Source organism: Patagioenas fasciata, chromosome 4 (genome assembly GCF_037038585.1).
Source record: "Patagioenas fasciata isolate bPatFas1 chromosome 4, bPatFas1.hap1, whole genome shotgun sequence".
Taxonomy (NCBI): domain Eukaryota; kingdom Metazoa; phylum Chordata; class Aves; order Columbiformes; family Columbidae; genus Patagioenas; species Patagioenas fasciata.
This window is the reverse complement of record NC_092523.1, coordinates 9,863,161-9,890,231: the sequence shown is the minus strand read 5'-3', so window position 1 is coordinate 9,890,231 and position 27,071 is coordinate 9,863,161. Positions and strand designations below refer to the sequence as shown.

At 40.4% G+C, this 27,071-nt stretch overlaps 2 protein-coding genes across 4 annotated transcripts in view; both read left to right on the top strand.

The window, feature by feature from the left end:
- MXD4 (MAX dimerization protein 4) overlaps window positions 1-3,902 on the top strand; it is a 41,389-nt gene extending 37,487 nt beyond the window's left edge. For both annotated transcript variants that reach the window (XM_065837413.2, XM_065837412.2), the window contains exon 6: window positions 1,097-3,902. In XM_065837413.2, the coding sequence (XP_065693485.1) occupies window positions 1,097-1,245 (149 nt within the window). In that variant the 3' untranslated portion in view covers window positions 1,246-3,902. The remainder of the gene's footprint in view (window positions 1-1,096) is intronic.
- Window positions 3,903-12,606: 8,704 nt separating this feature from the next.
- On the top strand, window positions 12,607-21,486 carry HAUS3 (HAUS augmin like complex subunit 3). 2 transcript variants are annotated; one of them, XM_065837160.2, is made up of 5 exons: window positions 12,607-12,785; window positions 14,637-15,678; window positions 16,723-17,159; window positions 18,678-18,906; window positions 20,301-21,486. In XM_065837160.2, the coding sequence occupies exons 2-5, from the start codon at window positions 14,755-14,757 to the stop codon at window positions 20,565-20,567; spliced, it is 1,857 nt and encodes a 618-aa protein (XP_065693232.1). In that variant the 5' UTR covers window positions 12,607-12,785; window positions 14,637-14,754; the 3' UTR covers window positions 20,568-21,486. The 2 variants fall into 2 exon arrangements, with proteins under 2 accessions (XP_065693232.1, XP_071664587.1); XM_071808486.1 differs by having other exon boundaries at window positions 14,561-15,678.
- Window positions 21,487-27,071: the final 5,585 nt, after the last annotated feature.

The window sequence follows — 27,071 nt, the reverse complement described above, 5'->3', positions numbered from 1 at the left end:
TCCGTTACGTGATTTGCAGAATAAAAAACTACTGCATCTTTTTCACATGCTTTGAAAAATATCCTTTTTCATCATCAGTTTCAAAGCTATTAATACATGGTGCATTTTTAAAGCTGTTTATACTGCATGTGTTTTTGCCAGTTTTTTAACACTTGCCATTTAATATTCTGACGTTTCTGTGTAATTATTGGTAAGGCTGGCATAATATTTTCTTCTTGGAACTCTTAGTAGTCTTAATTCATTTGTGTGAATAAATTAATTTACATCATTAACTGTGAAATTTTAATATATTTTCTGTGTAACGATCACCAAGTGTTCTCTACATTTGGTTGTCATTGAAGACAGAGCTGTCCAAGCTGCCTGTCACCATTTGCTGTTTTCTCCCGTGGAGTTTTCCTGTGCCCGAACCCTGGCCCAGGATGACGCTCCCAGGGCTGGTGGCAGACGGTTGTTGGTCCCGGTGCTGTCACCAGTGGACATATGGTGACACCATGGTCACCACCGGCCGACACCTGTTGTATAGGTTGGAATAACCTTGCACGGCGCTGCGGCCTCTGAGCCCTGGGGTTTTTCAGAGATCACAGAATCACAGAATGTCAGGGATTGGAAGGGACCTCATCCAGTCCAATCCCCCTGCTGGAGCAGGAACACCCAGATGAGGTTACACAGGAAGGTGTCCAGGCGGGTTTGAATGTCTGCAGAGAAGGAGACTCCACAACCCCCCTGGGCAGCCTGGTCCAGGCTGTCACCCTCACTGAGAAGCAGATTCTTCTCAAATTTAAGTGGAACCTCCTGTGTTCCAGTTTGTACCCATTGCATCAGTGTCCAGGCATAGGCTGGAACAGTTCTGGGACAGCATTTGGGGGCGATTTCATACAGTATGTTCATGGGGATGAGCACAGAAGGGATTTTAATTCTTGAGTGGATAAGATGAACTTTTCCTCAGGAATTACTGTTCCAGGTTTGTTCAAGGTTTTTTTTACTTCTAAAAAATGAAGTATGGTTTAGGTTTCACCTGTTGATTGACACAGGCAGTACTGGCCCAGGATTACTTGCTACAGCCTTTCTGAGAATGCCCCTTCTGTTTTTTCTTTAGAAGTAGACATTGAAGGAATGGAGTTTACTCCGGGTGAAATGGACAGTATTGGAAGTGCCAGCGATGCTGAAGACCACTACAGTTTGCAAAGCGGTTCGAGTGACGGAGGCTACACACATTCCCGCAGACTGAATGCCAGGCTCTCATAGTGCCTGAGTGACCCGCTCAACTCAGGACCATCTGACTGAAGCACTTATATATGAAAATTCCAGAGGTGTCAACTGCCACTCTTCCGGGAAACCCCAGCCCCAGTACTCTGACATGGAGGTTTCTTACCCACCGTTCCCTGCACTGTAACCACAATATTGGATATTGTAAATCATGGGTTTGCTGCAGAGAACTGTGGTTAGGTACAGTTGTGACTTAAAGCTAGCTTGATGTAGCCATACTGCAAATTAAAGAAAATAAATTACGTCATTCCATTCAAGAAGTATTCAGTTCAAACTGTTGGAAGCACGGCGTAAGGGAGTTTGATAGTTATTTTGATTTTGCAGAAACCATTTTCAAACGTGGATGAGTAAATGGAATCTATGTGTTAGTGAATCAGAGATACGAAAACCTAACCTAAAACTACTTTTTGTGGTATTTTTTTTTATGAAAAAAGAAAAACCAAACCATTTTGAATACTGCTTAGTGGGCTCTAGAGAATAAATTCTTTCAGCAGTTGTTTGGGTGAAGCAGGCAGATAAATGTTCAAATCTCAGATGATCTTTAGAAAAGGTCATATTTACAAGTCACTACTGTACTTCAAAACGGGGGAAAAGCCAGCTCTAATAATGACTTCATGTGGGATGATCTCAACTTTCTTTTGCTTTTTTGTATGCAATATCCAACCAGCAGCAAATCATTCTGTCCATGTTAACGGGAGCAGCAGGAAGCAACACTGCAACTTTAACCTGTTACCGTGGAATGGATGACATTTGAAGCATTTCAGTGTTGTTTTGGGTTGCTTTTTCACTTCTTTGTCTGAAGAATACAGAACTCAAGCGATCCAGTTTGTGATAGTTAATCTTTCCTTGCAAGGAAATTAAATCTCTGCTTGTATTTCTTTTCTTCTATTTACACATGTCAATACATTTTTATGGAAGGCATGGCTTAAAATTACAGTATTCAGCTAGAAGATAATTAATCTTTTTTTTCTTTTGCACACTATAATTGCATTTTCTATTCTTAAAAAAGTGCAAAAAAATGAAAATGTATGCTGTAAAACAGCAAAGTTTATTTAGTACTCATCAAGCTGTTCAGAACATATTTACCCAAATCGTAGCAATACTATGAAGATGTATTTTAATACAACTTCTGCTTAGTGAAGTCATTAGAGCTTGGCTTGCCGGGTAAGAAAAAAATGGACCAGTCTTTGCATTATCTGTTTAAAGAAGGTCTTTTAAAAAAAGAAATAAAAAAATAAAAAGAAAAAAAAAGAAAAAAAGAAATGTAAAAAAAAAAAAGAAAAAAGCTATAAACACTTTTAGGGAAGTGATTTTAGCAAGTGTAGTCTATATTTCCTGTAAGAGATTTTGTATTATATTTTCCTAAATGTTCTCATTTACTTGTATAGGGAGGGGAATGGTACAGACCCAGACCAGAGTCTCAGGGACTCTTCACCTTTGTCATATTGTGCCTTGGTGACCATTGATGTTTGCCTCTCCTGTTCATTGTTTTAAGGACAACTAAGCTTTGTTTCGAGACCCTCTGTTCCAATGGTCAGTTGTCCACCTTCTCGCGGATGAAGCAGAGAGGTGCATTCGTATCTCCACCCTCTCACAACTGAGTCGGTGCCGCTTTAAGTAAAATCGTAAAATTAGGTTTTGGCGCGAGGGTGAATTGTCTTTGTAGAAGCCCTCCCTCGGGTTCTCCAGCACCCGAATCTCTATTTTGTTAGCTTATAACGTCAGGGTCTCTGTGAGACCAGTGCTCAGTGGCTGGGGAAACACAAACGTACTGTGTAAGGCTATGGGATGTCCAAGTGTGGTGCCATTTTTAGCATTCAGATACAAGACCTCATGACAGACTGACCATGATGATCAAAAACAAAGATTCAGTTGTTCTTTCAACATCTGACATACGTGTCCTCCCTTGGCTCTTTCAACACAGAGTAGAAATATGAATACATTTTGTGGCAGCTTACAGATCCTTGTTTGCACTCTCGCTTACTGCTTGGAACTTGCCAACAAGGAAAACATATACATTTAATTTACATAACCTAAAGGACGGCCACCCCTTCTTTGGCTCTGGGGAGGGGCCTAAGGTTATAAACTCTGGCAGCTGAATAAGAAAACAATTAACCTTTTCTGTGATGCAGGTTTTGGTATTATGTTCTATACACCTTGCATATTACTAAAATCCTCATTGTTGGGGAAAGCACACAGCAATATACTCATTGTGTGTAGCTGACAAGCAGCAGAAATTACTAGCTCCTTTGGTGCATATGTAACTAATTTCCAAATCATGGAAAAAAAAAAAGTAAGAGTTTACTTTAACACACGACTGTTAACAGGAAAAAAAAGGCTAGTATATTGTTGCTGTTCATTTATTATATAATGAACACATTCATGAATTGTAAAGTGTTTCCTTTCATGACAAGCAGCTCTTGCACAGAACCTCCTAATGAAAAGAGATTTGAAACTTACAGAAGGAAAACTGAGATTTTAAATTGAACATTATTGTACCTTAGGTCGACCTGAAATTTTCCTTTTAAAGATGAATGTGCTAACTTAATGAGTTCTTCCACGCTGGGTATCCATGGCTTTGTAGATCTTATATTTTCAATAAAAATTACTCAAATAATCTTGAGTGGGAATAAAAAGGGTTTATTTGGTTTTACTTTTTCAGTTATTACAGCTGGGGGCTATTATGGCGGTAAAGAAAAAACAACACGGCCTGTGTCCCTGTCCCTGCAGTGCAGCCCCATTTCAGGTGGAGTTTTCAGGCACAGCCCCTTTCCTGCAGCTGGGATGGAATGAGCCCAGTTGAAGGCGATGGCAAAACTGTTCCAAATGTTGGATTTTTGGCTGGCCGCCTGTCCCCAAGCAGTGCCCCGGCCAGCCCGCGGTGACAGCCTCTGACCTTCCTATGGGGACATCGCTCACCTGCTACTGAGCAGCCAGCGCAGCGCTACCTGTGGCCAGATCACCTTGGGGTGCAAATAGTGCTCTATTTTCTCTGTTATTTTTTTAAGCTGAATATTTGTGTGTGTGCTTCGTGTGTATGCATCCATCCGTGTGCGAGTGTGAACCGTACCTGCAATCACGATGCAACGGCAAAAAGCAGGTGGCTTGCTGCCAGATGAAATAACCACCAGCGCCGTGGCAGCTCTGCCCTTCTGCGTCGTGACCGTGCTTTGCGCAGGTGAGGACACGACACTGCTCGCTTCATCTGATGGCAGGAAGATGTGCCAGGGGAGGTTCAGGTTGGACATGAGGAAAAGGTTCTTCACCCAGAGGGTGCTGAACTCTGGAACAGGCTCCCCAGGGAGGTGTCACAGCCCCAAGCCTGACAGTGTTCAAGAAGAGACTGAACAACACCCTCAGACCCATGGTGTGAACTGTGGGGTTGTCACAGGCTGGGACAGGAGATGGACTCAATGATCCTTGTGGGTCCCTTCCAGCTCAGGACATCCTTTGATTCTATGATCTGTTTTCTCTGCAATTACCACATGTGAGAAGGAGTAGGGACAGGACTACAGGGCTGCTGGGTCTTCTCTTTGGAAAAGGCTCTGGAGAGATGAAGTCATCAAGAAGTTCTTTTTCTGGAGACGCAGAGGTCTGGCTGGTTTCCTGGTGGGAGAGGAAGGCAAGGTTTTACCTCGCGGTGTGCAGGTGTCGGGAGCACACACGTCCCTCCTGGCTCAGCTCTTCCCGAGCTCTGTCAGCGCGTTCCCTGCCCTCACACGAGAGGCATTAAAATCAAACAAACAAACAAACCAGCCTGAAATTGTTATCTCTGCCTGCATATTCTCCACTGTCATTTGGAGGATGAATCTCTTTCACACCCATCCCATCTCTGCTCAATTTGTAACCCCCCCAGCCCACTGAGGTTGGTTTATTTACCTTCCAAAAGCAGGGTTTGCCCAGTAGAAACTGTACAACATGTTGCTACTCAGAGCCTGGATCCTGTATTGTCCTGTGCAAAACCCAAATTTTGGCTCAGAGTGAGTTTTATGAGATGAAAGTAGAAATAAAAGATTCCCCAAAAACCATGAGAAGGACAGAGATTTTCACCTGGTGTTTATAGATTTGTTTCTATTCTAATTTCTTAGTGTAAGATTTGGAGTAGGAAAAGAAGTGATTATTTCACCATTTTACCAACTTTATAGCAGGCTGGCAATTATCAGCAAGGCTTCTCATCCTTGCAGATTGGCCCTGTAGAAAAGAAATAAGTTTTTAAAAAGAACCACACCATTAACTTTATGCAGTTCTATTCTGTGATGGTGTTGATAAAGGAATGTCTGCAGAACAGATTACTCTTTCAGAAATCTGTTATTTATTTTTGTTACTACTACATGCCATTGGTTTTGTGTGTGGTGAGAGCCAGTAACAATGTTGATACTTAATACATTAACGTGGACTTTCCAAACTGGGTAGAAGGAGAATTGAACCCCTTTAGATAGTTCCGAGGAAGAGCTGTACTCCATACAAACACTAATGGGGCAAACACACTCAGACATTAATTTCACCAGCAATTAAATGAGCCAATTTGCTTAAGTGGCTGACTAAATGCACTGTTGTTAATTGGTAGCTGCAAAAGAAACATCAAGCGTGTCGCGTAACTACCAAGGATTTAAACACGGAGTATCTATGGAAAAGGAAAGATCACAAACCATTGGGTCACCTCGGCTGTTCTTTCTATGTGAAATACTGTAAATTAACCCCAGGAAAGGATTCCTGGAGAGGCAAATCCACAGACTCGCCCGACAGAGTGAAGGCGCTCTGGTTTCAGAATTTCTTCCTTGCATTTTGCACAAGAAGTGCAAAATGTGTTTACACGCAATTTCTGTCACTGAAAGGGTCTGTGCAACACGGATGTTTAAGTGACGACATTTTGGTGCACGTGAAGCACTGGCAGAGCCCTTCTGCTCTTTCTTGGTCAAATGGTTACTGAAGGTGTTGGCAGGCGGGTTCCTTGCCAGAGCCAAGGGAAGCTGTACAGATTCATTTGTTCGCATGTACACAGTGCTTGCCACGTTCTGTAGCACACAGAGTATTGTGTTGTGTCATTATCTCGTCATAATATAAATCCAGATTTTTATACCTTTTTGTTGTGCTTTTCATTTTTTTAAATACTTCATCTTCTGTGTGTATGTGTGTGTATAGTGTTTCTTCTCTTTGCAAATCTTCGCAAATACAAGCTTAGTGACTACTTCATAAGGAGCTCACCGAGTTTTAGCAATTCAAATTAATAGTACGGTACGAAGGTTGGAGTGCTATTTAAACTGAAGTTCTTTTACATATGTTGGCCTAATGCAGCCCTAATCGTCATTAATGTTATTTGTCTCTAACCATGGGTGCTGTATAAATTTCCACTATTTCATTGCTGAAGACAAACCAACCTGTAAAACAGAGTGCAAATTGAAATGCATTAGTGTCTGTTTTAAGTAGTTATGCTTGCAACCATTCCAGCTCTGTGCAAGATAGGGAAAAAAAGCGTCACGAGGCAGCCTGCGAGTCCTGCGCCTGTATTTTGTCGAATATGTAAGTCACATCACGAGCAATGCACAGACAGGCAAAAATGAGCATTTTAGTTCGTTACTCGGAGACGTAAGAGGAGGGACAGAACTGCAAAGCTTTTGCAAATCGCCTTGTGGAACCCTCAGCTGTAGTGTGTGACAGCCACTGGTTTTTGTTTCAGTTTGTCAAACATGTTGCACTTAAATACAGTGATGTCTTAAAATTATAGAAAGAGTAGTTTTAAGCTGAAATCGTGGCAAGCAGCCTGTCAATATGTTTATGTTTGATTCAAATGAACTGAGCTGCTGAATCAGTAAAAATATTTGTGTGCAAAGCATAGTAAACTGGTTTTTTTTTTATCAAAGCTTTCTTTGAAATTACCACTATCACAGAACAAGCACAAAATACAACCCAGCGCATCACTAGTTTATTATAAATCACTCTCCAACCGCAAAAAAAAGCTATAATAAACATTTAGCAGTGCTATATTTTGGGACAGCACCATTTTTCTTAGCACAATAAAGAATTGCACGGGTTAACAGCATTATGACAAAGGTTATGGCACATTTTTTTTGTAAAGCCCGTACAGTTTATGACCTGTACAGCTTATTTCCTGACCTTTGTAATGCCTTCTGATTTGTTTATGAGAAAAGTAACTCTCCTCATTTTGCTAATGATCGAGGTTTCTAATTTAATATTAGAAGTCCAGAAGTTTGCCTTGCTGCAAGGATGAAGATTGGACGAAAATGCTTTGACAAAGCCTGTTTAAATGCAAGAGAGTCTTAAATTATCATTGAATTTGTGATGATTTAACCATCAGCTTCCTCTAAAAGAGGCAGATTAAAGTCGTTTCAATGGCAAAGTTCTCGGAGAGGGGAGCAGAGCAAGGAAGAGGAGAGGTCATCCACGGTCCCTGCCGAGTCCCCATGGCAGTTCCCACACAAAGCTCCAGTTTCTTCGGAACAAAACCCATTCGCAGACAGCCCAGCTGATCACCCCTAATATTAATCCAAAATAGGGTCAGAAGAGTAAACAAACAATTTCTAGAAAAAAATCACCTTGTGCATCGTATGTCTAAATACACTGGGAGTGTTAGCCCAAACATGTAGGAGCTTTTTATATATTTATGGCATTGAATCCAACAAAGCTGAAGAAAACTAATCGCTTTGACCTGCTTTTCTGGGAATACAAGGTCTCAGAATGAACTCTGCTGTTCCTCTAAAGAGACGATACATGTGCTTGGGAGAGAAAGCAAGCTGGTACCAGATTTCTGTCTTCTGACTTCATTATAATAAAAGCTCACATGGCACTTCAAAAGTCGTATTTCATTCAGAATATAAATTTGCTCAAAGTAATGAATTACATTTTAGGACCAGGTGTTTCCAAGGAGTGGTTATGACTCCAGCAATCTGCAGCGGGGACCTCGAACATCCTGCTGCTGCTGCTGTGAGCAGGAGTGCAGTGTGATGCAAAACAAAGGAGTTTCTGCACTGTTGCAGTTCATCAGCTAAAAACTTATTTTCTCCTCTCCTCTCCTCTCCTCTCCTCTCCTCTCCTCTCCTCTCCTCTCCTCTCCTCTCCTCTCCTCTCCTCTCCTCTCCTCTCCTCTCCTCTCCTCTCCTCTCCTCTCCTCTCCTCTCCTCTCCTCTCCTCTCCTCTCCTCTCCTCTCCTCTCCTCTCCCTCTCCTCTCCTCTCCCTCTCCTCTCCCTCTCCTCTCCCTCTCCTCTCCTCTCCTCTCCTCTCCTCTCCTCTCCTCTCCTCTCCTCTCCTCTCCTCTCCTCTCCTCTCCTCTCCTCTCCTCTCCTCTCCTCTCCTCTCCTCTCCTCTCCTCTCCTCTCCTCTCCTCTCCTCTCCTCTCCTCTCCTCTCCTCTCCTCTCCTCTCCTCTCCTCTCCCCTCCCCTCCCCTCCCCTCCCCTCCCCTCCCCTCCCCTCCCCTCCCCTCCCCTCCCCTCCCCTCCCCTCCCCTCCCCTCCTCTCCTCTCCTCTCCTCTCCTCTCTTTTTTTTTCTTTTTCCATAAACCAAACAAAATCCTAAAGTGGTAAGAAGAACAACACTTTTATAAGAGTTTTTCATCTAGCAGATGCATCCTAGAGGGATGGCAATTGCTCTCCTCAGCTGCTTCTTACTGCCTTGGCCAATGGGTACCCGACAGCTTCTCTCTGAGGTATCAGGCACAACAACGTAATTCTGCAGTGGAAGAAACACAACATGGCATCAATGGAACAGCGCAGAGCTTGCAGAGATCCTTCCAGGAATGCCTGTTTCTTAATCTGCTGGAATCCACCATAAAACAGCTTGTGAAGGCAACATATCATCTAAGCAACCTCACTGGTTCTCCAACACGGATGCAAAACTGCTCCTAGAATGGATAAAAAAATGTAAGGTAAGCCTTTAATTATGTTTTGACCAAACACAACCAAGAAAAAAATGAATCAGAGGAAAACAATCTTGACCCATAAGGAGCTGTAAAAGCAAAAGCTGAAGCACACGGGGCTGTGGTTGGATGGGGAAAGGGGCTGGAAGGAATTCTGAAGGTTTGTTTGTAACAGAATTGTAGGGGAAGGCTGTTGTTTAATCTCTATCCTAAAAGCCAGTCGATGATATGACAAATGAGAATTTGTTTCACATTAGAGGCTTGTTCTTTCAAAATGAGAAGTTTAAGTGCATAATGTTCTGACCTAAAATATTTCAGTTCTAGCCTGAATTCCTATGCCAGCGGGGATTATGAGATCATGCTGTCTGTCAGCTCCTCTTTCATCCATCTGTTCCCCTCCTCCTTTCCTTGATAACTTTTGAACCTTCAGGCTAATTTTCACCAAAGCAGAGATAGGATGGCGGCTGCAATGACAATCCATGGTGAAAGCATCCAGGAAAATTCCATGTCTGGGTAGAAAGAGAAATCAATTATTTCCTGCACTGACGGTGCCAGAAGGTTGGCCCAGCCAAGCTCTTTGTGGTCTCGGGCAGTGGCTACTGGCCAGCGCATAGGTAGCTCCAAAAGCTCCCGAAGGAGCACAAAGTCCTGCTTGCCCAGCTCAACAGATGGGGATGCAGGTTTTGTGAAAGGCCAGGAGGGAGGTGGGACATCGTGCGCATGCGAATCTGGAAAGAGGGAGAGGAACAGGTCACGCAGGGAGCGGAAGGTACTAGTTGGAGCAATCCAGACAATTTGATAGACAAAAGATGGACAATCTTTCATCAGATGTGTCTTCTTTCATCTAGGAGGTGGGCTCCACAGAGCTGAATTGTTCTCAGGACAGGAAGATTTTTAGGAAGATTTCTAGGTGTTTAAAATTTGCTTTTACGCAGTCATTTTTTACATAAGAAGCACTGATATTTATAAAAATTTTAAAAAATCTATACTGTGAAGCATAGCCTCCAAAATACTACCATGGGACAACTTGATTTTAGTGTGAGCAACTGAGTGAACCAAAAGGGCGTCATCTTATGAAATAAGCCAGTGAATGGTTGTGTTCCCCATTGGAAAAATGCAATGCACTATCTGCAAGACAATTTGAAAACGTGAGATAGCTTAAATTGCAGCTGCACATCAGGCTGCAATTTGATGGGGAGGAACTCAACACTACGGGTGTTTTTACCCATGAGAACTCACTGCCAGGTCAGGTATTAATTTAAAAGTGTCTTGCGCAGACAGGCTTTGCAGGTGATATAGGCGCTGATTTTGATTTAGAAAAGCTCATGTGAATTAAGCTTTAGCTGTGCTGAGCTGCGAGGTTGCTCATTTCCCTGCGTTGATTCATTTCAACAATTGCGTTAAGCAAGATTAGAGAAGCTGCATATTTAGGACATGTAGTGGGAGGACTCAGCCACCCACATACACACTAGGTCAATGCTTCATTGGGGTGAACTGTAGAGATAACATTTCTGGATGAAATACATGGTTTCTTTCTAGAATAACTGGCCTTAGAAACTACAAAGAAAAAAAAAAGCAAACAACATACCCACCATTCTGAATTTAGTCTTCAGCAGTGCAGAAGATCTAATTCAAGAGCTATTAGTGGGTGACTTGCTCCATAGTAGCAACCACAGCATAATTAAGCTTAACACTGTAAGAGGAGAGCAAGACAAATAAAGCAGACAGATACTCAATTTAAAGAAAACTACATGTGTGAAAATGGGAGGAAATGCCAGAAAACCCTAAATGAGTTCAAAAGCAAGAAGTGTACAAATAATCAGAAAGCTTAAATGCCACTGTACTAGAAGCCCAGGTAAAATGTTTGACACAAACATAAACCTGTGGCCCAAACCTCCCTCCTACATGGCTCAGTGAGAGCATCAAGGAGGCTATTGCAAGGTGAGCAGTGGAGCCCAGAAATTGTGGCACACAAAACATAAACAGGAGACAGATAAAGGCGAGGAGTGGCTGATAAAGGATGATGCTCAGATTGCTAGTGAATTTTACATGATGCTCAGAACCAGCCCTCGCAATGCAGAATACACCCCGTGATCATTGCCGAGAACTTTCTGGGGGCTCCATGGGCAGCAGCAATCAAACAGCCAAGAAAATGGAGCATCATTGGAGAGAAGGATGTTGTAGAAAACCTCGGTGCACCCACACCTCGAGGAATGGGTGCAGCCTCATCTCTGCACCTGGAGCGAGGCGCAATGATGTTGTAGAAGGTGCCGAAGACAACTGAGATCATCAGGGAACGGAGCACTCGCTTTGCCCAGAGAAAATCATGGAACCCTCCAAATCGGAGAGAAGAGCTGAAGGGAAATTTACCGGTGGTTTCTAAATCACTCTGGAGGCCACAGGTAAAGTAAACGCAGCAGAGCCATTCACCAACCCTGCAGTGCTATAACCGAGGGTCATTGGATGAGATGCTGAGGGGTCTGGAGCATCTTTCTTGCGAAGAATGAGGATGCTGGGTCTGTTCAGCCTGGGGAATAGAAGCTGAGAGGGGATCTCATCAATGTTCATAAATATCTCAAGGGTGAGTATCAAGAGGATGGACCAGACTCCTTTTAGTGGTGCCCAACAATAGGATGAGGGGCAATGGGCACAGACTGAAGCACAGGAGGTTCCATCTGAATATGAGGAGAAACTTCTTGACTGTGAGGTTCCAGAGCCCTGGACCAGGCTGCCCAGAGAGGTTGTGGAGTCTCCTTCTCTGCAGACATTCAAACCCGCCCAGACACCTTCCTGTGTGATCTGCTCTGGTGAACCTGCTTTAGCAGGTGGGTTGGACTGGATGATCTCCAGAGGTCCCTTCCAACCCCATCCAGCCTGGGATTCTGTGGGAGGGTAGGAAAGTGCTTGTTTACGCAGCAGGTAGTGATATTCAGGAATTTGTTGTCTTGTGAAGTTTTGGGGGGTATCAGCAGATTCAGAAAGAGGTTAGGCAAATTCATGGACCTCAAGTCCGTGGAAAGTATACTAAAAGGACTGGGCAGGGATGAAATGCTGTTACAGCCACCGTGGGCAAGAGGGGGGGTGGCCACCGTCAGCCATGTCGCTCCGCTCTGGGGAGGCTGGTGGCCACACAGGCCTGTGGCACGGCTTGGATCAAAGCTGAGCGACGCCGAACCGCAGCCAGGCCGCCCTCAGCCCCCTCCTCCCACACGCGGCCACAGGACGACCCCGGCGGAGGGTCGGGGCAGCGGGACGGGCTGGGACACCCTGAGGAGGGAAACCACCGCCCACAAGCCCCGCCCCCGCGGCTGTGAAGAGCTCCGCCCCATCCCCGCCTACGTGACGTCACCGGTGAGCAGGCCGGCCCCGTCCAATCCCCGCGCAGGACCCCGTCCCCCACTGGTGGGCGGTGCAGAAGGACGGCGGGGAGGAAGAGGCGCCTTCGCGCAGGCGCAGTCGGCGGCGGGGCGGTGGCGCCCGGGCCCCCGCGGCGGGGAGGCCGCGCGAGACTTAGCGCGTGGCGGGCGTTTCGAGCTGTTGGCGCCGCCGGCGTCCCCGCCCCTCTCCGCGCGGGCGCCTCCTCAGCCTTCCCGCCATTTTCTGCGTCTCTTCCCTCCTCAACGCTCCGCCGGGACACAGCGCTGTGGTGAGTACCGAGGGTGCGGGGCCGGGAACCGCTCGTACCGGGGTCGGGCAGCCAGCGCAGCGTGCCCTCTCCCCTCCACCTCCTCGTCCTGCCCTGCCCGGGATCGGCTCTTGGCCGTGAACGCAGCTGCGCCAGAGTTGGGATGTGGCCGGCGGCGTTTTGAACGCGTTGTCGCTGAGAGAGAGCCCGTGAGGGGCCCACTCGTGCGGGCGGAGCTGGCTGCGGCCGTGGGGCTTCCCCTTGGTGGGGATCGTGGGTGGCTTCCCCAGGGGTGCAAAGATGCTGTGTTTGGTTGGGAGGGTGACGAAGCTGGTGAGTAGCCTGGAGCGCACGTCTGATGAGGAGCGGCTGAGGGAACTGGGGCTGTTTATCCTGGGGAACAGGAGGCTGAGGAGAGACCTTATCTCTGCCTACAACTGCCTGAAAGGAAGTTGTAGTATGGAGGGTGTTGGTCTATTCTCCCAAGTAGCAAGTGATAGGACAAGAGGAAATGGCCTCAAGTTGCAACAAGGGAGGTTTAGATTGGTTATTAGGAAAAAATTCTTCACAGGAAGGGTTGTCAGGCACTGGAACAGGCTGCCCAGGGCAGTGGTGGAGTCACCATCCCTGGGGAGGTTTAGAAGGCGTTTAGACGAGCTTCTTAGTGACATGGTTTAGTGCCAGAGTTAGGTTAGGTCATGCTAGGACTCGATGATCCTGAGGGTGTCTTCCAACCGAAATGATTCTATGGTGTTTGATGGCGGCTCGAGCAGCAGTGTCAGCGTCCCTCAGTGATCCGCATACACATACAGAAAGCGGTGTGCACTCTGTTTTGCTTGTTTATCTTGACGACAGCCCTTTTCTAGCATGGAGGGCAGAGGGCAGTTGGAAGGCAGCTATGTGACATGAAAGTTGCATAACAAGTCTGTTTCTTATATAATCTATAACTCTAAGATAACTAAATACACAGAATTTCAGAAGAATGCATTTACTCCTTTAGCACTCATGCCCTCCAGGCCAGCTGGCGAAGTGGGGTTTTCTGGTGGAATGTATGTTCTAGAAACAAAGTATTAAGTAATACCAAACTGAAAAAACACCATGGATATTACCAGCGTATTGCAGACAAGGCCTCCTGTCTTTCTTGATAATTTCTGCTTTTCTTAGCTGTCTGTTGTGCTCACTTTAGGATCTGAAAGGTGATGATTTATATGCTAGGAAACAGCAAAACAGCAAACTCCTTTATCTTAAAAGTTATAAGTTGTGACTCTTCTCACAGGAGTCCGTACACTGATCTTAGTTTTATTTTTTTATACTTGATAAATAAAGTGCAGTATTATGTTGAGATATTTTTATGTTAAAGGATCTCTTGTTCTGTTTTCAAAGAAAATTTTAGAATGGAGGTTTGGAAGACAAGATTCTGCTTGCTGCCGAAGTAAAAAAATTGCTATAAGCAATATCTCGAAGTGTAGTGTAATGTCACTGTAGTTTTGTTTTTAGAGCAAACTGAAAGCTCCTCTTATTTTGGAAGAGATAAAATGATTGTGGGTGGGGGTGTTTTATTTAATGTGAGGAAACTATATAAGTAAATCACTTTTGCAGGCTAGTGAGTTACTCAGTATTTACACCTGTTGCTTTTAATTTCATGGTAGTATTCTGTTTTAATAGTAAATTTATATGAATTAAGGAAAAGCATTAGTGTTTGCAAAGATCAGGGCTTTAATCAATGTAAAAATATGTCCCCTGGTTTGATAAACAAAATCTATTAAGACATCTCTGAAATAAAAATTTGTTTCTAGTTTTCCAATAGCAACTCTAAAGCAGAATAGCATTCAGTTTTTTGGTGTGATCTGACGCTTCCTTTTTCCTGTGCAGACTCTTTTTACTAAAATACTGAATATTCATTTAAAACGACAAAAAAATTACAACTGGAATAATATCCCAGATTTTTTCATGTATTTGGATCTTTTCTGCTTACAAAAATATTTTAATCATGAGCTGTGGGAATGATTTTGTGGAAACTCTTAAGAAAATTGGATATCCCAAGGCTGATGAGCTTAATGGAGAAGATTTTGATTGGCTGTTTGAGTCTTCGGAAGAGAAATCATTTGTGAAGTGGTTTTGTGGAAATGTAAATGAGCAGTGTGTGGTATCTGAAAAAGAACTGCAAGAGTTTGATAGTCTTCTTGAGTCTGGTAAGCCCATTTTGGAAGGAAGTGCGCTGGATGAAGTCCTTAAAACCTGGAAGCCTGTGGCTTCAAAGAACAGTAGCCAAGAGGAGGAGGACGAAGAGGAGGAACGGAAGAAATTTGAGGATGAGCTTCAAACTCTTCAGAAGTTAAAAAAACTACAAATTCATCGGCATAATAAGCTTCAAATGATGATTTCTGAAAACAGCCGTGTACTACAAAGATTAAAAAACGAAGAGGAAGAAGCACATAAAGATTTGAAAGAAGGACTGGCAATGTTTACTGCAGCAAATAATAAGCTCAGTAATGAACTGCAGTCTCTTATAGATGCAACTAAGAAACTGGCCTCTTTCTTCACTGCTTCAGATTCAGAAGAAGGGTCAGGTTCACATCCAGTGTTTTTTTCCCAACTTTCTTTGGACAAATATTTGTCTCAGGAAGAACAAAGCACTGCAGCACTTACTTCATACTTAAAAACCCGCTCTTGTCAAGGTATGTCTGAATGGGTTGAAAATTCACATGAAGACAGCTTTCTACTTGCAGATATAAGCAAAGAAGTCACTTGTGATGAGTCTGATGAAATTTGTGAAGAGAGTCTAGAGATGGCCAGGCTCCAGACAGCGTATATTTGTGCTCAGCACCAGCTAATTCAGATACAAGCTAAAGAGGAGAGCATGAATTCAGCTATAAAATGTGCAGAGAGCATGCTGCAGTCCTTAAATGACAAGGTAAGCTGCAGAAGGTGAGTTTTAAACAGGCAGGCATGTTCACTGGATCTAGTAAGAATTGCTGAATTATTGTGATTTCAAATATTTTTACATAGTAAAATTGCACTTCTATAAAGTTTTAGTCTTGGCCACAGTAATCCTCATGTGAAATAGCTCTGGTTTCTATAGTCAGAAATTCTTTGATATGGCAGAGTACCTCTAAGTCTGCTTTCCAGAATTATTACCTTAAAAAACCCAGAATTTAGTAGTACCTTTCCAGTTCAGTCTAAGTTTGAAATTTCAAATTCTAACTGGCTCTCAGTTTTTGTACAACAAACAAAAGCTTAAGTTTGGTTGAAATTTTGTGATATTGAGGAGTTAATATGAGAAGTGTATTCCTATCTGTATATATGTGTAATATGGTGATGTGTTTTAAATACCAAATAAATGGATCGGATAGTTGAAGCCTCAGAAATCTCTCAACAAGCGAGTGATGGGCAGATGTGACTACTGGAATTTAAGTATGTGAAGAAATTGTAACAGAAGGAAAAATATTAACTTATGCCAGTCATGGACTAACTTGAGGCATCATGTCAGTTTGTATATTTTCATTTACGGATGACTAGCATTTAGGGCTTGATTGATTAGGGTAATTTGAAAAAGATTGATTCTGATAGCAGTGTTGATAGTCATCTGACTAAATATATAAAAAAATATGCTTGCATGTGAGATTTCCGTTAGACATGCTTGAAATCTGGGTTCTAAGTGAAATTACAGCTCATCTATTTTTTTTGCAATAAACTCTTCCCTGGTGCTGCAATGAAATGAAATTACTGTTTGTTTAAATACATTTAGTTATATGTACTTTTAAAGTCTGTGTTTGCCTTATGTTTTAAAGTTCTGTAAAATGGCTTGTGGAGGTTTTATTTAACTTCACAGATACAAAAGATGCAGTGATTGCAATGTGACTGAACTACATGAATCTGGTGTGAACTGAAGAAATGCATTAGGGAAGTGTCTCGGAGGGAACCAGGAAGAAATTAACAAATATTTTACTTTTTGCAGGATACTGGAAAACAAGAGAACCTCGATGCCAAAATATCTAGTTTAAATGATGAACTTTCAACAATTAAACGAGATATAACTCGGATAAACAATGAAGAGCTGCTTCCCCTTCTGAAAGAGAATGCACGACTGTTCACTGCTCCAGTGGTGAAAAGTTACTTGGATCATCAGATTGCTCAGCAGGATTATTATGCTTCAAGACAAGATGAAATATGCAGGCATTTGGTAAGACAGAAAGCATCATTTGAACTTATCGAGCTAGCCTGTGAAATGGAGCTGAAGAAACATAAGGAGATCTGCTGTCACCTTGAGAATCTGGTAGAATCGCTGAAACAGAGCATTAATGAGTTACAACAGAGACTACAGGTGATAGCTGAGCAAACTCAGCGTGCAAAACCGAGAAAAACTATTAGTTCAAATGATGGTTTCTCTTGCAGGTAAGCATTAGAGTCACTATTGAACTTTGACTTACTTTGAAATAATATTGCAGAGATAAAGGCTTAGGCAATCTAGGCCCTTTCTGTTGCTGAGTTCTTAATTACTTGCTATAGCTAATTAGTATTTTGAATTCTCCAGAATTGAAGCCTTCAAGATATGAGACTTGCCTCTTGATTATCCTTTGAAATTCTTTTGAGGTTTGCCTGAGGAAAAAAATCTTCAGTTATCAGTCTTTAATATTGCTGAAGCATTCCCAAACAATATTCAGAATATAATGAATATTCAAATTAAACCCTGTCTTATGTGGTGTCCTGATATAGGACCTCTTGAAAGTTATTCTAGAAGTATAGATATAGGGCACTGTTAATAACAATGATTTCCCAGGTCATGTCTGTGGCCTCCGCAGCTTAGCCTACCAAAACCCCCATGTGGTAGGGGAGAGGAATGACTCCTTCAGTATATGAAATGTGTTTAGCTCATTCTTACTGCTCGATTTGCCATCTGGCTTCAGTGTCCTGTCGCCCATGTAGAAGTCTAGTTTTTCACCGTCTAAGTAATTAAGTCTTAATAATTGTTAAGTGATAGTTGAGTATGGTCTTGCACAGTGAATAACTGCATTAATTTTGCTCCCATTGTGCGTTTGCATTGGCAGCTTGTAACGTTTTTGTTTACATTTATCATTACAAGTCTGAATCACTAAATCAGAATACTGCCTGGCTACTTTTTCACTTTCTTTTTTTAAAAAGGCATGTGATAGTATTCATGATTCTGAAGGGAAGTTGAAAAAGTGATAAACCCCCTAAAGGGTTTGCAAGCAGAAGACACTTGAAAGAAACTCAATTACTTTTGAAACATAGCTCCTGCTCTTAGTAAAGCCAGTCAGATTCTGTATTTAGGCTTCAGCTTCCGAAGATTTTAATATGCTGAGGTGATGGTAGCAAGTGAGCAAAGAGATCTAATCGTATCTAATCTTCTTGATGCAGGGTAAGAGTACAGTTTAGTACGGCAAATATTGCTGTCATTTGCATGACTAATAACTAATTGGAGAATTTCTTAGCAGTTTCTTCATAGACACAAAATGGGAAATAGTCCCGGAAGCTTGAAAATGTCATAAAGATTTATCTTATTTCTCATTGGCCATTGAAGTCTGCTGTTTTTTAGCCCTTAAAAACATTGGATCTTACTTTGTTGTATTTGCAGTGTTGGAAAATAGAAATTGACAATGTGCTTTTACCAACTATTTGCATTCATTGTGTACTAATTAATGGTTACTTTGGTATTTCATTGCTGTTAATTTAATATTTAAATATTTTGGAGTCCTATTGATCACGTACTAACTATATATAGATAGAATCATTAAATTAGTGGGAGATACAGCAGAGTTGTAAGAGTACCTTGAGCAGTACTGTCCTTTACTAGTCCTCTGACTTCTCAACATGAACATCTTATCTTGACTAATCATGACAGGAGTGCTTAGGAAACTTAAAAATGCTTGTGTCTAATTTCATTTGTTACAGGCTATATCACCTTCTTGAAGGAGAAAATAAAAACCAGCAATTGTTTAAAACATATGAAAGCCTGGTACAGATGGCTCAAAAGTTAAAGCAGGACTGTATTACAGCACAAGATCAGCTAGAAGCATCTTCTCAAGAACAGTCTCTCCTTTTGTCCAAGCTAGAAAGTGATATAGATACCCTTTATGATGCTGTGTATCATGGAGGAAATCAGATACAACTCCGTAGTCAGGTAAGCCATTATCTAGTTATTAAAATTATTACATTAATGTGTGCCGTATTCTTTTAATGAGGAAGATGTGGTGTGAAGGTTGTAGACACACAATCAGGCACCCACATATCAGCAACAAATTTAATAGCGTAATGATGATGAGCCCAGTATTTGTGTTGTTCTTAGCAAAAGTTAGAATTTTGTAAATCTTGTCAGGTAATAATTTTTTTTTTGTTTCAGAGCAAATAATTGCATTTAACTTCTAATTCCTTTCAAAGGTGTGTACAGTCCTGTGTGAGTAGTAAGTTTATGGTGTGGGAAATATGTTGTCTGGATATGGTGTCAGTGGAAAATTAGTTTAAATTTCTCCTTATTAAGACAGGTGTTTTTTTTACCTGTTGTCTGTAACACCTGAATAGTACAGTTTGGCCCCTTAAAAAGTCTGGTCATAGGTGGCTCATTTGGACAAAATAAGAATATCAGAATTTTGAAGGGCAGTTTTAGCAGGACAGTCCTGCTACAGAGCTCCCAGGTGTTTGGTTTAGAGCCTCTTTTAAATGGCAATAGGGTTGTCAAATGCAACTTGGTTTGTTGTTAAGTAATTGTAGATATCTAAGAAATGGATTGAAGGAAGTTTTCAGGTACATAATACTAACTTGGTATACAAGAAACTAACTTGGTATACAGGAAAATATATTTAACACTTTTGTCTGTCAAGGGAATTTGCAACATATACAACAGTTTTTGTTTAATAATGAAACTTTGTAATTGGAACAGTACGCCTTTAGGGATGACATTATTATATCTATCAAATACCTTTCTATTGATCCAAGTTACTTCTTAAAACATAGTGACATCTCTTTCTATTGCTACTGTTTTTCAAGAAAAGTAATTCCTTTAATTAGGAAATAATGTGCAAATAGATGACTAGCCTACTTACACTGGAGTGTCATAAGGATGACTTTTGGGAAAATTGTAGCTGGTAATTAATTATTTAATTTAAAAATTGAATTAGCTTTTTTTCCCATGTGGTGTTTTGTTTTTTGGAGTGTTTTTTGTGTGTGTGTGGGGGGGTTGTTTTTTGTGGGGTTTTTTAAGATTTGACTAGCTACAAAGACTTAAGATTGATTGAAAATCTTATTCAACCATCTGTCTAATTGAAGGGCAGATTCTTATGGTCCTAACTGGTTTAGTAAACAAGTAAATTTTCATAACCTCATGCGAGTACTGTTATGTGGAGCTCTAAAGTTACATAAATTGAATGGAATCCTTCATCACCTGTGTTTTGATTTTTTTGTAATGACTTTTCACTTACAAACAGAAGTGGCTACCAAAAGCAAAAAACTTTATTTCTAATTCAGCTAGTATATTAGGAATATAAAAGTAATGATTTTTTGTCTTGTCTTTTTTGTTAGGAGCTTACTGAGCAGTTTCACCAACTGGAGGTTGATTTAAAGAAACTGAATCAACTCCTTATGGATCTGCTTGCCGATGTGAAGTCCAAGAAAAACTTTTTAGAGTCCAGTAAACTGCATCAGATGGAAAGGAACTTGTATGTGCATTTTTTCAAAGACCAAGACCACTTGAAAGAGATGGTGGAGAAGCTTGAACAGCAGGCTGAGGCTAAAGCCAGTGGTCTGGAAGATGAGAATTTGATCACCAGTGAAGTTCTTAATGTTTAAACTTCAATGTACTCTTAAAAAGGAAAACATCTTAATGTAATCTGTCTACAAGTTGATAGAATGATAAGTACTAGCTTATCAAGGCTAACATTTACCTATCATTGCAATGCGTGTTTAACTGCGACAGTTACCAAGTTTGGATTGTATGCTGATTTTGGCACCTGCCCACCATGCTCAAATCTCAGTTCTGTCAGAATTCTGTGATGTGAAGTAATACATTAGTTATTTGAATGAATTACATTCAGACTGCTCTTCTGCTAGCCTATATCTTGATTTCCACTGCACACAGCATAGCAGAAAAAGGAACATTTCATACCCTTGAGATCAGTTTTCTTGCATGCTAAGAACGTCTGATATGTGAACTGAAAAATAAAGGCGGAGAAGGCATTCCAGATTTTGGAACATGGATATAATCTGCTCCTTCAGAACAGGAGAGTTCTGCAAGGCAGACATTCCATAATTGTTTCTCTTACAATTCTCCTAAGATTTGGTTTTGTTAAAAATGTATTGGAATATGTACCAGAATCTGTTTCAAGTACCAAGACCATCTGTTTTAAGACCATTCCCTTATCTCATAGTTTAACTTATGGCCTACCTTCTCCATTTAAACCAGTACCTATTCATACTGGACTCTTCAAAGAAAAATAAATTGAAATTTATCTTTTGAACTTTGAGTTTGCTGTATAATTTACAGTGATCGGCATTTCAATTCAGAGTCCTAATGCTTTCATACTTTATGTTCATGTGCATTGTTAGACTATTTATCAAATTTTTATATAGCTACCCAGTGTACTAATGGAACTAAATAGGCTTTTACAGTATGATAACTTCCAGTGTTTAATATTTTGATGGGATCAGCTGTGCTTGCTTTCAAGTGGTGTACATATTGTTGAGGGTTAATAAATCAGCTTTAACTTCATTAGTCTTAAAACTTTTGATGAGAGACTTTTAACTTATGTAAGTATAACTTATTTTTAAATGTTTAAATTTTTTATCTGATTGGTTGGATGTCTTTTATATCTGAATTTCATGCTGCTTAACTCTCTATATACATTGTGTTTATTATTAAATGCCAAATACTATAAATTCAGTTTGGTGTTGTCAATATTAATGGTAAATCAGTGTGTTGGTTTTAGGTGTGTTCTCATGCATTGTGTCTTGTTTGTGTTTAATCTGCTAGGTTCTCATTTTTTAGGACTGCCCCTTCCCACCCTGAGAAGTCAGGAAATGTTTTTACCCTGTGTGAGAAAGAAGTGTTGCTCTTAAAAAGTCAGGAATAGTTGTGTGTAGGGAAAGATTCTGACTCCTGGAGTGTGATGGGAAAGAACACCATTCTGTCTCTCTTTTGCATGCTTACTGTAAATCTAGAGCTAGAAAGATATAGCCAATGTTAATGCAGCCTGATGGACACATGTGTTTGTACTTGTAAGTATTCAAACTTGCAATCTGCTTGTGGTCTTGAGCTAAGAAAAATTTTCCCATGTAAGCAGAGGAAATATTGTTTACTTGATAGTTAAATGACTTGAAAATCTACTCATGCACTGCATTTGGAGGTTGAAAACCAGAGTACCAGGACTCCAGTTATTAACTTCTATAGAAATAATGTACTTAACACCAGTTTTTGGTAGAGCAGTTGACTTGTACAGCTTGAATCCTTCAACTGTTTTGAAAATCTTGGGTATTTATCTTGTGTTGGTGGTTTTATGCCTTGTGCTGGTCTAACTATATTATGTCAACAAAGTCATCAGTGTGGACACTGTTGTTTCTAATTCTCCTGTATGTGTTACACTTAGGGACTCTCTAAGCATTTTGAATGTATTTTAAAATATGGCTACAGGTCAACTAGAAAAGCAACTGCTTTTCAAAAAAGGATAAAATTTAGAACAGCAATAGCTGCTGTCTAAGTTTGTAGAGACTTCAGATATTGCTGACCTGTTTCTTAATTTGACAAATAACATTAAAATAGTTACAGTTTATTAATATTTAATAGTACATGAGTACATCAATTATATCCATTTAAGGAATATAGGTCTTCTATGGTAAGTATTTTCTGAAATATCACTGGTGTTTGTATATTATGATAATAATTCTTGTTTCTTGCATCTTGTGTTGGCTCTATTTTGGCAGCTACTTGAAAGGTTTTTTCCTTTATAAAATCTGAGTACCAGTAACAGTAAATTTATGTATACACTAGATGTAGACTAGTTTAGAGATATTTAGGAAAGGGGAAGTATTTCAGATATAAATTATAATGGTTTATTTGTCAGATTTTTTTTTTTTAGAAGTTAGTTTTACTTAACAGGACTGCTTAATTTTTATTGGTGTATTACAACACTATTTCGAAGAAGTTTCGTGTAGTTTTCATTCATTGTTACAAATTACTAATTTTTATGTACAATACTTAGAAACTGATACGCGTGGAATGGAGGAAATGCCGTGTGCTGTCAGAGAATGAATAACTGAACATGTTTGCTCTATTTTGTCTTCAGTTTCAACAGAATGTGAATGCAGATTGTTTGGTGGCCTTGATATCATGCATAACTTGTGTGTGTTCTTTGTTTAGGTTTAATCTTAAAAAATGGAACAGTACACATCTTATATAGGATGTGAGGTGTCTCAAGTGCCTTTATCTGATATCGCTCAAAGGATTATGACAGCTTTGCAGTCTGTTCCTGTAGGAGGAGTTCAGACTAACAGAAAACATAACCCGAGTGAGTAAGTCTTAGCCTGTTTAAGTGTCTCCATTTTCAGTTGAAAAACTGAAACCCAAACAAACAAAATATCAGATCTCTAGTCCCTATTTTTAAAAAGGAAAAAACCTGAGACTTCATGTTTCCAGGTTTACAAGTGAAATGAGGCTGTAACTGACATTGGCTGGGTCTTTTCTGATTAAATAATGCAATATGAGGTCAAGGAACTAAGATATTTCCAGTACCCTCAATTACTTTATTTTTTTCTTTTCTGTTCTTGCTATGTGATATAGAAGGAAATGAGGATTTCAAACTGTTAATTAACTAATACTGTAAATTAAATGTATTTGTTAACTTTAGATACTCTAGAGACTCTAGATACTTAAAGATGACTAGAGGTAATGGGAACCTGCCAGAGCTGTGAACTCTCCAGACTCATGTCTGTCCTTTAAACATGTGTTCATTAGCAACTCACTCCTTATCAAATTCTAGGGAGATGAGCGAACAGAAGTCCCAGTGGTAGAGCACATTAGGTAATATTGAAAGTGCTTCAGCAGGTCTGACTCAGAACGTTGTGGATACTAGGGAGGTTTTGCAAGATGGAATTTTTATTCTCAATTCTTGTATTTTGTAGTCTGACAGCTTTGTAGCTCTGGAAAGAAGTAGATAAAATTTAAGAATTTTGCTAAATTTCAGTTGTGTGTTTTCTCCTGAGAACTAGATCCTGGAATATCATCTGGTGGATGGGATTTAAGTCTAGCATTTGTTTTTGTTTGCAGCCTCAGTGTTATGTAAATAACAGTTCAGGTTCTTCTTTTGGTAGTGAAGTATTGAATCAGCAGAGCCTGATGGTGTAGCAGTGAAAAGGGTGGTAGTTCATTGCTGTGTAAATCACTGATACACATTTTAAGAAATGTGGGGTGGGTTCATTTTAAAATGGGATGATATTGTAAGGAAACTCAGATCTCTTTTCGGGCGGAGTTTAATTGCCATTCCATTTCTCTTGCTACCTTGTAATTTTCCCTTCCTTAGTTTTCCTGTGTAATCTTTTTTTGTCTTAGGCTTGGGAACTGTGTACTGTGCAGTATCTATGTTGTTATGTTGTCTGCTCTTGACCCATTCACTCTATATCAAGCTGTAAAATTACAGATTCTCATTTTTAGAAAACACTATGAAGGTGCCTGGTATCTTTAGCCAAATGAGCTTTCTGTCTTTGTAGTGCTGCTAAATCTTTATTCACCGGAGAGTGAAAGAACAGTATCAGCATTTAGTGGTGGCAGGATACGTGACTAACTTAACTTGTGCTTGTTTTCCATGTAGTAGTTACAATTGTTTCTAGTGTACAGGCTTAAGAACAAAATTATTTTAATTGCTTTTAGGAAATTGCCTGTGTATATAGATTTAGCTGCTCAGCGTGGATCTGGAGAGAAGAAAAAGTGACTCCTTTAAAAAAAAAACCAACCCCAAACCTGTCATGTTAGTTGATCTGTTTCTAACTGTATTGAACTATATTTTGAGATATCTTTAAAGATTAAATTCTATTTATTGGAAAAACTGTTTGTCTTTAGAAGGTGAATATTAGTTTCAAATAGGACAAGTATCTGTGAAGTTCAACTGGCAGATGAAATTCTGTGATCATCTTGTCAGCAAAGTTTGTAATGGTTCCATCTAGCCTTAAGAAGGAGTTTGAAGGCAAAGATGGGTTTCTGCTGCCATCTGGTGAAACTTTTTTGTAAACCAGAAATTCAGAGTTGCATAGATCTTTAGGTAGCTGTCATACTGAAGGAGGGAAATGTAATTCTCCTCTTCTTCTCTCAAGGGTGAATTTGTCAAGAAGTATTTAGCTGTGAAACAATTAAAGCACCAAATGTAAACTCAGTTACTATCATTCTTAAGTTATCATTTTATTGTTGTAGGAAGTCTCAAGAAAACCAAATCTAAAATGTTTGAAGCTACGAATACAGTTATGCCAGATTAATTGTTTTAACAGCTCAGGTTAGTACTCTGAGCTGGAGATAAATAACTGATTTTACATATACACCAACATGAACCTGCATGTGATACTGTGAAGTAATAAGCTTAGTTTCTTCTGGAGACTAGGCTAGTTAGTCTTTGAAAATGTGGTGGGTGTTTTTGTGTGGTATTGTTTTGTTTTTTAGTATTAATATTTTAAGTACAGGATTCTGGTTGCCTAGACAAAATTTTTTTAAAACAGTTCCAGTAAACACAAATAGATCCCCTTATGCTTTGTTTGCTATTGATCATCAGCACATTAGATTCAGAAGGTGTCTTCCTGCTGGTAATGCAGATTTCATAGCTGAAAATGGCAGTGGAGTGTTGAACTCAGTGTGGACTAGGAGTTAGAAGGGGACAAAATATGTATTTTACCCATGAGGTGTCTTTTGGCTGAGTAGTAGAAAAATTGAACAGTCGGACCTGATGATCTTAAAGGTTTTTTCCAACCTAAATGATTATGTGGTTCTAATCTAGAGACAAAGGAGTCCAACTAATTGCAAACTCTGGAGACACGTGTACTTCAGCAGAGTTCTGTTTTTCACTGTTCCCCTTCCTGTACCTACCAAGTTTGTAATTACTGCTGTCCTGTTGCCCCTTGTACTTTTATCACTTCCTTCTCCTTTTCTTGGGGCTACTGGACAGTGTTGCAGGCATGTCCTAACTGTTTCATTTAGCATGGTGCAAAGTCCTGAGGTGCATTTACTAAGCCTTCCTTAAACTGCAGCATCTTTCTGCTTTCACAGCTGTAGGGCAAATGTCAGCGGTGGTTCAGCGCTGGGCCCAGGCTGACAGCTGTGCTGTGGCACAGGGCTCAGTCGGAGACCCAGCACTGACAGCCCTCCTGCTTCTTGTGGTGTTAATCACTACCTGACTTTTCTTTCAGTTGGACAGGTCTGAATTCTCCTTGCTCTCTGTTCTTGTCTAGTCTTATAATAGCTGTTCTATTGCAAGGATGAACAATGTAGAAAAAAAATATCCTTTGCAGTGAAACATGGTCAGTTCTCTGTAGGGCATGATATGCTAAAATGTATATGCAAACAGGATTTTACTGAAGAAAATTGTTGAATAATACTGCCTAAGAAAACAGTTGAGCTGTGTGAAGTGTGTAGAGTTTTTGTTGTTATTTATTTATTTATTGCCCATTCCCCCAGCTTTACCTCGACCAAGATGGAATATGTTTGCTTGAAAGAAAGAAATATGCATATTTACAGTATGACAGTAATGCCTTTTCTGAAAACTATTGGAAGTGCTTGTCTGCTTTGTAGCAAATTTGAATTCATTTTTTCTTAATGGGGACAGATCACGCTTTTGCATATGCATATGTAGGAACCTGCAGGGCCTTTTTAAGCATGTATAATATTAATTTGAGGAAAATAGTTGCCATGGAAAATTTGATTGTAATTATTTTAGTTTTGGTAAAAGTGTCAGTAATGGAACACTGTATGTAACCCAAGTTATATGCACTGCTTTCAGATTAATTGGAATTGTAAAATGTTTCCCTTTTTTTTTTTTTTAAGGTATAGAGAAGACAAAGGAAAATAAACATCTGAAAAATGAAAAGGCAAGCACACTTTAAGACTAGAGACCACTAAAAGCAGTGTTTATGTAGAAGGTTTGAAGTTATTATAGACTGGGTCTTTCATAATAAGCTTTATCACAATATAGTGTGTACACTCATAGTTAACTTTCCTCTGTCTTATTTTGCACTTGTCATCTACTTACCTTTGAGAGTCTTGGCCCTACTTCTGCTTTTCTTGATACAGGAAGTTAGTGTTTTACGACAGATTGATCAGAAAAA